This window comes from Oncorhynchus clarkii, chromosome 2 (genome assembly GCF_045791955.1).
Source record: "Oncorhynchus clarkii lewisi isolate Uvic-CL-2024 chromosome 2, UVic_Ocla_1.0, whole genome shotgun sequence".
NCBI lineage: Eukaryota > Metazoa > Chordata > Actinopteri > Salmoniformes > Salmonidae > Oncorhynchus > Oncorhynchus clarkii.
The window spans coordinates 11,043,932-11,056,733 of NC_092148.1; the positions used below are offsets into that span (position 1 = coordinate 11,043,932).

General features: G+C 49.2%; 2 protein-coding genes across 2 annotated transcripts in view; both read right to left on the bottom strand.

Moving 5' to 3' along the window:
* LOC139421213 (uncharacterized) overlaps nt 1-12,802 on the bottom strand; it is a 1,124,809-nt gene that overhangs the window by 593,011 nt on the left and 518,996 nt on the right. The window lies entirely within an intron of this gene.
* LOC139421026 (integrin, alpha 10) overlaps nt 1-12,802 on the bottom strand; it is a 55,305-nt gene that overhangs the window by 39,307 nt on the left and 3,196 nt on the right. Inside the window, exons 2-4 of the mRNA XM_071171503.1 lie at nt 5,272-5,383; nt 4,581-4,690; nt 4,369-4,457 (exon numbers count right to left, since the gene is read on the bottom strand). Of these exons, the coding sequence (XP_071027604.1) occupies nt 4,369-4,457; nt 4,581-4,690; nt 5,272-5,383 (311 nt within the window). The remainder of the gene's footprint in view (nt 1-4,368; nt 4,458-4,580; nt 4,691-5,271; nt 5,384-12,802) is intronic.

Genomic DNA, 12,802 nt, shown 5'->3' on the forward strand with positions numbered 1-12,802 from the left:
AAACAGATGCCTCACAAGGCCTCAACTGGCAGCTTCATTAAATAGTATCCGCAAAACACCAGTCTCAACGTCAACAGTGAAGAGGCGACTCCGGGATGCTGGCCTTCTAGGAAAAATGACTCTCAAAATCAAAAAATGAGCCGTTAAATTCTACAACCACCTAAGAGGAAGTGATTCCCAAACCTTTGATTACAAAGCCACCACCTACAGAGAGATGTACCTGGAGAAGAGTCCCCTAAGCAAACTGGTCCTGGGGCTCTGTTCACAAACACAAACACACCCCACAGAGCCCCAGGACAGCAACAAAATCATGAGAAAACAAAAAAATAATTACTTGATACATTGGAAAGAATCAACAAAAAAACAGAGCAAACTAGAATGCTATTTGGTCCTAAACAGAGAGTACACAGTGGCAGAATACCTGACCACTGTGACTGACACAAACTTAAGGAAAGCTTTGACTATGTACAGACTCAGTGAGCATAGCCTTGCTATTGAGAAAGGCCACCGTAGGCAGACCTGGCTCTCAAGAGAAGACAGGCGATGTGCTCACTGCCCACAAAATGAGGTGGAAACTGAGCTGCACTTCCAAACCTCATGCCAAATGTATGACCATAGAGAGACATATTTCCCACAGACTATAGAGACCCACAAAGAATTTGAAAACAACAATAAACTTCCATATCTATTGGGTGAAATACCAGTCTGCCATCACAGCAGCAAGATTTGTGACCTGTTGCCACAAGAAAAGGGCAACCAGTGAAGAACAAACACCATCGTAAATGCATATTTAACTTGATTTATTTTCCCTTTTGTACTTTAATTATTTGCACATCGCTACAACACGGTATATAGCCATTGGAACTTTTTTTATTGTTTTTTTCACTTTTGTTTATTATATATTTCACTTGCTTTGGCAATGTAAACATATGTTTCCCATACAAATAAAGCTCTTTGAAATAAAATTGAGGGAGGCGCTGAGACAAAAAGGGGAGGGAATGAGAGAGAGGGAGGGGACAGAGAGAGGGGAACTGAGACCGAGAGAGATAGAGAGAGAAAGAGAAAGGGGGAACTGAGAGAGAGCGTGATAGAGAGAGAGAAAAAGAAAGAGAGAGAGAAAGACAGACAGAGAACCAGAGAGAGAGAGAGAGAGATGGGGGCCTGAGAGAGAAAGAGAGAGAGTCAGAGAGAGAGAGAAGGGAGACAGAAAGAGAGATGTGGGGAGAGGGAGAGCGAGAGAGTGAAAGAGAGATGAGGAGAACAATTGGGTATAAGCGGGGGGGGGGGTATGTCATGGAAAAGCATATAATTGTGGTTTGAGAACAGATGAAATGAAAGAGAGGGAGAAGAGAGAGAGCGTGAGGGATGGGGTGAAGAAGTTGTTGACATGGTGACAGTTTTCATGAGTATTGTAGCAGAGCTGGAACGCACCAGACCAATAAAGCCATTTAATCCCAATTCAAATCAAATTAAAGTTGATTTGTCACGTGCGCCGAATACAACAGGTACAGTGAAATGCTTACTTACAGGCTCTAACCAATAGTGCGAAAAAAAGTATGTGTGTGTGTGTGTGTGTGTGTGTGTGTGTGTGTGTGTGTGTGTGTGTGTGTGTGTGTGTGTGTGTGTGTGTGTGTGTGTGTGTGTGTGTGTGTGTGTGTGTGTGTGTAGGTAAGTAAAGAAATAAAACAACAGTAAAAAGACATTTGAAAAAAGAGTAGCAAGGCTATATACAGACACCGGTTAGTCAGGCTGATTGAGGTAGTATGTACATGTAGGTATCGTTAAAGTGACTATGCATATATGATGAACAGAGAGTAGCAGAAGCGTAAAAAGAGGGGTTGGTGGATGGTGGGACACAATGCAGATGGCCCGGTTAGCCAATGTGCGGGAGCAATGGTTGGTCGGGCCAATTTAGGTAGTATGTACATGAATGTATAGTTAAAGTGACTATGCATATAAGATAAACAGAAAGTAGCACCAGCGTAAAAGAGGGGTTGGGGGGGCACACAATGCAAATAGTCCGGGTAACCATTTGGTTACCTGTTCAGGAGTCTTATGGCTTGGGGGTAAAAACTGTTGAGAAGCCTTTTGGTCCTAGACTTGGCACTCCGGTACCGCTTGCCATGCGGTAGTAGAGAGAACAGTCTATGACTGGGGTGGCTGGGGTCTTTGACCATTTTTAGGGCTTTCCTCTGACACAGCCTGGTGTAGAGGTCCTGGATGGCAGGCAGCTTTGCCCCAGTGATGTACTGGGCCGTACGCACTACCCTCTGAAGTGCCTTGTGGTTGGAGGCCGAGCAGTTGCCATGCCAGGCAGTGATGCAACCGGTCAGGATGCTCTCGATGTTGCCGCTGTAGAACATTTTGAGGATCTCAGGACCCATGCCAAATCTTTTCAGTTTCCTGAGAGGGAATAGGCTTTGTCGTGCCCTCTTCAGGACAGTCTTGGTGTGTTTGGACCAATCTAGTTTGTTGTTGATGTGGACACCAAGGAACTTGAAGCTCTCAACCTGCTCCACTACAGCCCCGTCGATGAGAATGGGGACGTACTCGGTCCTCCTTTTCCTGTAGTCCACAATCATCTCCTTAGTCTTGGTTACGTTGAGAGATAGGTTGTTATTCTGGCACCACCCGGCCAGGTCTCTGACCTCCTCGTCATTGTCGGTGATCAGGCATACCACTGTTGTGTCGTCAGCAAACTTAATGATGGTGTTGGAGTGGTGCCTGGCCATGCAGTCGTGGGTGAACAGGGAGTACAGGAGGGGACTGAGCACTCACCCCTGGGGAACTCCAGTGTTGAGGATCAGCGTGGCAGATGTGTTGCTACCTACCCTCACCACCTGGGGGCAGCCCATCAGGAAGTCCAGGATCCAGTTGCAGAGGGAGGTGTTTAGTCCCAGGATCCTTAGCTTGGTGATGAGCTTTGAGGGTACTATGGTGTTGAACACTGAGCTGTAGTCAATGAACAGCATTCAATTGTAGTGAATGAGGTGAGGCAGAAGAGTCACATAACAATATTGATGTCTTCAAAGCATACTTTTTATTTGGCTTTAAAACCAAAGAGAGCGGAAGGGAAAGGAGGAGTGTGGGGAGAGAGGAGAGCTAGGATAAAAGGAACAACATTCATACACACTAGGAGACAAAATAAAAATGAAAAGAGTGAAGGAGAGAGGGATGAGAGAGAAAACATGACCCTGTCATTACCAAAGGCCCCAGCACAGCTCTAGTACAGACACAGAGACAGAGACAGAGGGAGGGATGGTGAGAGAGGGATGAGAGAAAGGAAAGAAGGAGAGGAGGGCGAGAGCTGCTATGGCTTTTGGTAGGCCTGTCATTACCAAAGGCCCCAGCACAGCTCCAGTACAGACACAGAGACAGAGAGAGAGGGAGGGATGGTGAGAGAGGGATGAGAGAAAGGAAAGAAGGAGAGGAGGGCAGAGCTGCTATGTCTTTTGGTAGGCCTGTCATTACCAAAGGCCCCAGCACAGCTCCAGTACAGACACAGAGACAGAGAGAGAGGGAGGGATGGTGAGAGAGGGATGAGAGAAAGGAAAGAAGGAGAGGAGGGCGAGAGCTGCTATGTCTTTTGGTAGGCCTGTCATTACCAAAGGGCCGGAGCTGCATTCCGATCCTGTTTTAGACTCTACCACAGGGGTTCAAATACACACACGCGCAAAAACAGGGTGCGCTGGCCCTGGCATTAGTGAACTGTGTTTGACTCTGCACCCAGAGTAGCTGCAAACTGCTGGAAGACACACACACACACACAGGAGTGGCTGCTTGCTGGCACAGCCACCCAGTAATTCCTCTGTAACCATAGAGATCTGGAGATACCTGGATCAGAAGACTCTGCTAGGACAACGTGGCCCAGTGTGTGTGTGTGTGTGTGTTTGTGTGTGTGTGTGTGTGTGTGTGTGTGTGTGTGTGTGTGTGTGTGTGTGTGTGTGTGTGTGTGTGTGTGTGTGTGTGTGTGTGTGTGTGTGTGTGTGTGTGTGTGTGTGTGTGTGTGTGTGTGTGTGTGTGTGTGTGTGTGTGTGTGTGTATGTGTGCGCTTGAATGTATGGTAAGAAAAGCTGCCCTATAATGAGGGTGGATTCTGAACACACACAGACATGGCATCTAATGTTAATTCCTTCTAAACATGGCCACCCCCAGCTGACTCATTGAAAATTCCATACCAAACAAACACACCACCTCCTCCTCTCACCCCCACCACATCCCTCCAGGACTGACTCAGTTCCTACAGCCATATGTAACCCAGTATCAAACACATGTTGTCTGCAAGACTCAAGACCATGTTAGCCCACTGTCTCAATCAATTCATCAATCAATCAGTCAACCAGTCAGCCAATGGGACAGAGAACGTACCAGGAATCCATCAGGTGAGTCTGGACTGAGGGTCATTCCTAGATGAGAGTTCTTCAGGTTTCTAGATACATTCTGTAACGTGCTCTCACCTGAGACAGAGAGGGAGGAGAAAGATGGTTGATGACATTCCCTAGAGGCTGAGCTATGGTCAGTTTAGTGCTTCTCCTCCAAATGGTTAAGATTAGGATCCTAGATCTGTGGTTGTCTCTCACCTAGGTTGGTTTTGGTGCAGTTGGAGCTCCTTTCCTCTCCCACGATGCATTTGTACACGTCTCCTCTCCTGGTATTGGAAGGTCCATCCCAAGGAGCACCAACCAGCATCCTGCATCACAATCACACACACAGCCAATCAGGTAAGAGGATTTTATCAATGCATCCTACTACAGATACACTAATTGATAGTAGCCTGGAGGGCGGCAGGTAGCCTGGAGGACGGCGGGTAGCCTGGAGGACGGCGGGTAGCCTGGAGGGCGGCGGGTAGCCTGGAGGACGGCGGGTAGCCTGGAGGACGTAGCCTGGAGGACGGCAGGTAGCCTGGAGGACGGCGGGTAGCCTGGAGGACGGCGGGTAGCCTGGAGGACGGCGGGTAGCCTGGAGGACGGCGGGTAGCCTGGAGGACGGCGGGTAGCCTGGAGGGCGGCGGGTAGTCTGGAGGGCGGCGGGTAGCCTGGAGGACGTAGCCTGGAGGACGGCAGGTAGCCTGGAGGACGGCAGGTAGCCTGGAGGGCGGCAGGTAGCCTGCCATTGAACAAGGCAGTGAACCCTAATCGCTCCAGGGTCGCCATTAATAACCTGTACACTCATACAGGTTACCCACTTGTACATGCAGTGAAACAGGACAAATATAAGCACCCCCCTTTTGACCTTTGACAAACACACACACATACAGACGTTGGTACTCACGATTTGTCCCCCGCATTGTCATGCTGTAGCACAGAGAAACCAAATAGGGCCTCCTCTGGACCAGTGTAGATACGAGGCCGCTTAACATCGATGTTGAAACACTCACACAACCCTGAGGGAACATTACAACAGAGAGAAAGTTATAGAAAGAGAGGGGCTGGGGTTGTGAGGAGAGAGGGGCTGGGGTTGAAAGGAGAGAGGGGCTGGGGTTGAAAGGAGAGAGGGGCTGGGGTTGAAAGGAGAGAGGGGCTGGGGTTGTGAGTTTAGTGTGGTTGGGGTTGTGAGTTTAGTGTGGCTGGGGTTGTGAGTTTAGTGTGGCTGGGGTTGTGAGGTGAGAGGGGCTGGGGTTGTGGGGTAAGAGGGGCTGGGGTTGTGGGGTGAGAGGGGCTGGGGTTGTGGGGTGAGAGGGGCTGGGGTTGTGGGGTGAGAGGGGCTGGGGTTGTGAGGAGAGAGGGGGTTGAGAGGAGAGGGGGGGTTGTAAGGAGGGAGGGGTTGTGGAAGAGAGGGGCTTGGGTTGAGAGGAGAGAGGGGCTGGGGTTGTAGGGAGGGAGGTGGTTGTGGGGAGAGAGTGGCTGGGGTTGAGAGGAGAGAGGGGCTGGGATTGAGAGGAGAGAGGGGCTGGGGTTGTAGGGAGGGAGGTGGTTGTGGGGAGAGAGTGGCTGGGGTTGAGAGGAGAGAGGGGCTGGGGTTGAGAGGAGAGAGGGCCTGGGGTTGAGAGAAGAGAGGGCCTGGGGTTGAGAGAAGAGAGGGGCTGGGGATGTGAGGAGAGGGGGGGCTGTAAGGAGGGAGGGGTGGGGTTGTGAGGAGAGGGGGGGTTGTAAGGAGGGAGAGAGTTGTGAGGAGAGAGGGGCTGGGGTTGTGAGTAGAGGGGGGGATGTGAGGAGAGAGGGGGGTTGTGAGGAGAGAGGGGCTGGGGTTGTGATGAGAGAGGGGGATGTGAGGAGAGAGGGGGATGTGAGGAAAGGGGAGGTTGTGAGGAGAGAGGGGGTGGTGAGGAGAGAGGGGGTTGTGGGGAGAGAGAAATTAAGAGAGTGAAAGACAGAGGGAGCGAGAGAGTTTAAATTGTTTTGGCAATGTCAACATATGTTTCCTATTCCAATGAAGCCCTTAAATTGAATTGAATTGAGATCGGGGGAGGGGAGAAGGATAAACAGAGTGACCAAAGATGACCTTTTAAGAAAAAGGGAGTTCAGTCTATGGGGGGAAAGGAGAGGGCGAGATGGGAGAGAGGGGGGGAGAGAGGGGGGGGGGGGGGGGGGGTTGTGGGTTATAAAAACTATGTAGTATAGTAGCTCCCTGTTATACCATACAAACCTGCCCTTTATACAGACACAGAGAGAGAGAGAGAGAGAGAGAGAGAGAGAGAGAGAGAGAGAGAGAGAGATGGAGAGAGGGAGGGAGAAACAGTAGAGAGAGAGAGAGAGAGAGAGAGAGAGAGAGAGAGAGAGAGAGAGAGAGAAAGAGAGGGAGAGAGAGAAAGAGAGAGAAAGAGAGGGTAGAGGGAAAGCAAGAGAGGTACAGAAGAACGAGAGAAAGAGGTAGAGCGACGGTGCAAGCAAAGGAATGGAAGAAGGATAGTTCATTGACTCGCCCAGGGGAGGTGTGTGACTGAGAAAACAGACATGGAAACACACAGGCCAACCGTCAAAATAAAAGCCACACTACACTCTTTATGATGATGTAATTTAAAGAGAGCAGACCTGTGGAGTGCCACACTAAAATAGACCGAACAGACACCAGAACACTTTAGCAAACACCCCCAACTGTAATGCATATAAACACAATGGAGATACAGACCGAACAGTTACCCAGGGTAGAACCCCAAACATAGGGTACATCCAGACCTAACCCAGGCTAGAACCCCAAACATAGGGAATATACAGGCCTAACCCAGGCTAGAACCCCAAACATAGGGTATATACAGGCCTAACCCAGGCTAGAACCCCAAACATAGGGTATATACAGACCTAACCCAGGCTAGAACCCCAAACATAGGGTATATACAGGCCTAACCCAGGCTAGAACCCCAAACATAGGGTACATACAGACCTAACCCAGGGTAGAACCCCAAACATAGGGTATATACAGGCCTAACCCAGGCTAGAACCCCAAACATAGGGTACATACAGACCTAACCCAGGGTAGAACCCCAAACATAGGGTATATACAGGCCTAACCCAGGCTAGAACCCCAAACATAGGGTATATACAGGCCTAACCCAGGCTAGAACCCCAAACATAGGGTACATACAGACCTAACCCAGGCTAGAACCCCAAACATAGGGTACATAAAGAACTAACCCAGGCTAGAACCCCAAACATAGGGTATATACAGGCCTAACCAACACACTATAAAAAAAAATTCTTATAGCTACTTGTTGGGTGACCCGACCAACAAGTAACAGTTATAGATGTGAGTTATAGATCTGTCATTCTCATTGTAAGCAAGTCTAAAAAGCAGTAGATGTGTTCTATGTGCTCTATTTCTATACTTCCCGTTCTTAAGTTTCGTTTTAGCATCTTTTATTTTGTTATGTACAGCTTCAAACAGCTGAAAATACAATATTTTTGGTTATGGAAGGTAGAATGATTCTCTACACAATACTTGCTTGTTTTGTCACAAACCGAAATTGGGCAAACTATTAGAATGTTTGCAACCAGGCAATGGCGGAGCGATTTCTGCACAGTGCATCTTTAAGTAACTGGTTCTACAGCCTTTTTAAGTTTACTCAACTTTTCGATCAAGGTGTTACCTGATCTTAACATTTGTTGTTGGCCAAAACATAGCTCCAACTTCTGAAAATTTACACAAAAATGAAGTCAACTTAAAATGATGTGTTTGCTCAACTTACCTCACATGTTCATTCATCTAGATATTATTATTTCGACATCTTAACTTAAAAAGGCTTTGAAACTAGTTACACCTACATAAATTATGCTTTTGACATACAATATTTTCAACTGACATATTTGACACACATGATTACATTGTGCATAATCATTTCTACAGAAATGATTATTCAACACATCCTCACCTGGACTTTGAACTATCAACCTCTTGGGACTGAGGACACAAAGCTTCCTGCTATGTCACCGTGTCTATGTCAATTACTGAGTTCATCTGTATTGCTACACTTTGCACTTCAAAGTAAATCTCAGCTCTGTTAAAAGTACTCAAGTAAAATGATTTTATTTATCATAGCGACTAAGGAGAAACATAAAAATGAGTACTATACAGACCAACATTAGACTGTTACTGAAATAAGTAACTCAAATCAATGATGAGGGAGTAGTCAGGTTAACTGTTCACTAAATTGGAGCTAAGTTTGGGCCAACTAAAAGTGTTAATTTCAGATAACACTTTGATTGAAAAGTGTATTAAACTTAAAAAGGCTGTGGAACCAGTTACTTCATAATAATTAGATGAAACAACTAGACTTTTTTACAGTGCAGAACTCACCAGCAGACTGGTGAACAACACACGCTACCAAAAACCACCAACTGCCTCTCGGGGAAAGCCCGTCTGCTGTCCGTGACTGGCTGATCTATTGGGCCCACACGTCACCCTCCTCTGGTCATCCAAGCATCGGTCAGAAGGTGCGCTGTCTGAGTGGGAAGTACTGGTGGCCCACTTTGGCTAAGGACGTGAGGGTTTATGTTTCCTCCTGCTCGGTGTGCGCCCAGTGTAAGGCTCCTAGACACCTGACCAGAGGTAAGCTACACCCCTTACCCGTTCCACAACGGCCGTTGTCGCACCTGTCGGTGGATTTCCTTACCGATCCTCCTCCCTCATAGGGTAACACCACGATCCTGGTCGTTGTGGACCGTTTCTTTAAGTCCTGCTGTCTCCTCCCTCTGCCCGGTCTCCCTACAGCCCTACAGACTGCGGAGGCCTTGTTTACACGCTTGAGTGGGTGCGATCGTGTCCTGGGCAGAGATGGCCCAGAACTCGCTCTGCCACTCCTCCACTAACCTCTCCCCATTCCAGTGCGTACTGGGGTACAAGCTGGTTCTGGCGCCTTGGCATCAGAGTCAGATCGAGGCTCCTGTGGTGGACGACTGCTTCAGGCGCGCGGAGGCGACATAGGACGCCGCTCATGTTCACCTTCAGCAGGCCGTGCTGCACCAGAAAGCCAGCGCAGACTGTCACTGCGGCCCCGGTGTTCGCACCAGGGGACCGGGTCTGGCTCTCGACCCGAAACCTGCCCCTCCGCTTGCCCTGCCGGAAGTTGGGGCCGCGGTTTGTGGGGCCATTTAAAGTCCTGAGGAGACTGAACGAGGTTAGTTACAGGTTACAACTATCCCCCGATTATCGTATTAACCCCTCATTCCATGTGTCTCTTCTCTACTCAGTGGTGGCAGGCCCGCTCCAGGAGTCTGAGGTGCGGGAGGTTCCTCCGCCCCCTATGGACATCGAGGGGGCCCCGGCGTATTCCGTTCACTCCATACTGGATTCGAGGCGTAGGGCGAGGGGCCTTCAGTACCTCGTGCAGTGGGAGGGGTACGTTCCGGAGGAGAGATGCTGGGTTCCGCTGGAGGACGTGTTGGACCCTTCAATGCTGCGGGAGTTCCACCGTCTCCATCCGGATCGCCCTGCACCTCGTCCTCCGGGTTGTCCCCGAGGCCGGTGTCAGCGCGCAGCTGGAGCCGCGGGTCAAGGGGGGGGTACTGTCACGACTTCCGCCAAAGTCGGTTCCTCTCCTTGTTCGGGCGGCGTTCGGCGGTCGACTTCACCGGTCAACTAGCCATTGCCGATCCACCTTTCATTTTCCATTTGTTTTGTCTTGTTTTCCCTGGTTTACATTCCCTCATTACTTTTCGTGTTTATAACCCTCTGTTTCCCCCATGTCTATGTGTGAAATTGTTTATTTGTCAGGTTGGTACGCTTCCGGCTGGTGTATGCCCGGTTTTGTTGTGTACCCGTGCTTTGTGGCAGCCGGTACTTTGTACTTGGTTGTGTGTACTTTGTGCTGCCCCACTTGTTCTTTGGGCATTTGTTTTCGTGACACGGTTGCGACCTGTTTTAATAATTTCCTGAGTAAAGTGTTTTGTCCACTCATCTCTGCTCTCCTGCGCCTAACTTCCATGCACAAGCTACACCCACCCATTGACACCAACACACAAAGTCATACATACATGCACACACACGCCACACACACACACACACACACACACACACACACACACACACACACACACACACACACACACACACACACACACACACACACACACACACACACACACACCACCAACAGGGGATTCCGCAGGGTTGTGAGAAGTAACTGGATATGTCTACTCTCTGTTTCCCCCAATTCTTCCTCCTTCTCACTGCTTGCTCCCTCCATCTTATTCTCCATCCTCCTCTTCTTTCTCCCTCCAGATGAATTTCCTTGATTATAGGAGCCATGCCTCTCCCATACAGTAATCATGATCCTGCTCCTCTCTTTCACTGATGTGACATCACAACATCTCTACTGTTTAATCACTTCAACTCTTTAATTGTGGCCGGGCATCTCTCTCTCTCACACACACACACTCGTCTCTCATATGTTTCAAAGACTGTCCGTCGCATCACCAAGACCCCTTCACCCCTCTCTCCTACTCCCCCCCCCCCCCCCCCCCCCGCCACCTTAACCCCCTACTCTCCACTCTCCACTCAAATCATCCCATTTTCATCCACTTCCTCCTGTACCCCCTCCCCGGCTCTTCACCCTCACCACCAAACCACCCTCCCCTCCTCCTCTCCTGCTCTTCCGCTCCCATTTTCAGCTGGTTTATATGGGTCTGTACCACAGGCTGTCTGACCATGGATCGTCATGACAACTGACTGTAAACATTTATGCAGCCAAACCCCGTCCAGATTCAGATTCCTCTCTCTATTCAACCACACTATCGGCTCGCAATGCTCTTGCTGCTATGTGTGTGTGTGTGTGTGTGTGTGTGTGTGTGTGTACTGCTACTGAATGATGTATGTATTCGGGGATGACAGGTCAGTGGAGTTGACAGCACAGTGTTACGTGTGTTACAGATGAATGGCAGCCTGACCACAGACGTGTGTTAAGTATGGAGACTACATGTGGCTCTGATTTATGGCATTTCAAATGGACCACTGTCTCTCTATCACAGCTTCTCTCTCTCACCCACACACACACGTTTTCTACTTTAAACTATCTACCAATCTTTCTACCACTCACTCCCATAATTTTATTATGTCCACTTCTTTATCTGCTCTCCTCTTCATCTCTTGCTGTCTTCACATGTCTGCAGTGGCCTCTTGGCTTATACTTTGGTCGTCTCTGGTAGTCCGTGCAATGATGACCACAGTAGGTGTCTGCCTCGCTGTTTCTCTAGTATTCATTGAATTACAAGGCTTCTCGCTCTACCCCCCCCCCTCCCCATTTCTCTTGCTCTCTGACTCACTTCCATCATGTTCTGTTCCCATCTCTATCAGTCCCTAGTGCGGTATGGAGGTGGAAGAGAGTGGGAGTGAGAAAGGAAGACAGAGAAGGAAAGAAATATAATGGACAGCAAGAGGGAGGGAAAGAGAGAGGGACCAATGAGAGAAACAGAAAGAGACATTGGGAGAAGAGAAAGTGTGTAGGAGAAGGACTGGGAAGAGGATAGGAGAGGAGAGAGACAGATTGGGAGAAGAGAGATGTGTAGGAGAAGGACTGGGAAGAGGATAGGAGAGGAGAGACTGGGAGAAGAGAGATTGTGTAGGAGAGGGACTGGGGAGAGGATAGGAGAGGAGAGAGACAGATTGGGAGAAGATAGATGTGTAGGAGAAGGACTGGGAAGAGGAGAGGAGAGGAGAGACTGGGAGAAGAGCGATTGTGTAGGAGAAGGACTGGGGAGAGGATAGGAGAGGAGAGAGACAGATTGGGAGAAGAGAGATGTGTAGGAGAAGGACTGGGAAGAGGATAGGAGAGGAGAGAGAGATTGGGAGAAGATATATTGTGTAGGAGAAGGACTGGGGAGAGGAGAGAGAGAGAGAAGAGAAGGAATTCCCCAGCTATCCCCCCATACACACACCTGTGTTCTACATCTCAGTAAAACACAACAGAGCAACTAACAGTCCTGGTATGCCTGGTTACCACACTGGGGAGGCCTGCTCAAACCATCAACATCACACACACACAGTCAATACATGCATGTCTCAAACAGGTAATGAAGTGTAGTACAGACTAACCACAAACAGCATCTGACTATGGTGACTTCAATGCATTCCTTCCTCATTCATTCCTCAGGATCAGCAGGAGGAGACAGAGACGTGGCCTGAACAGACAGCAGTGTTGTGTTGTACTGGCTGGACTGGTACATGGCCTGAACAGACAGCAGTGTTGTGTTGTATTGGACTGTTACATGGCCTGAACAGACAGCAGTGTTGTGTTGTACTGGCTGGACTGGTACATGGCCTGAACAGACAGCAGTGTTGTGTTGTACTGGCTGGACTGGTACATGGCCTGAACAGACAGCAGTGTTGTGTTGTGCTGGACTGGTACATGGTCTCACTCAGATCATGTTTGACA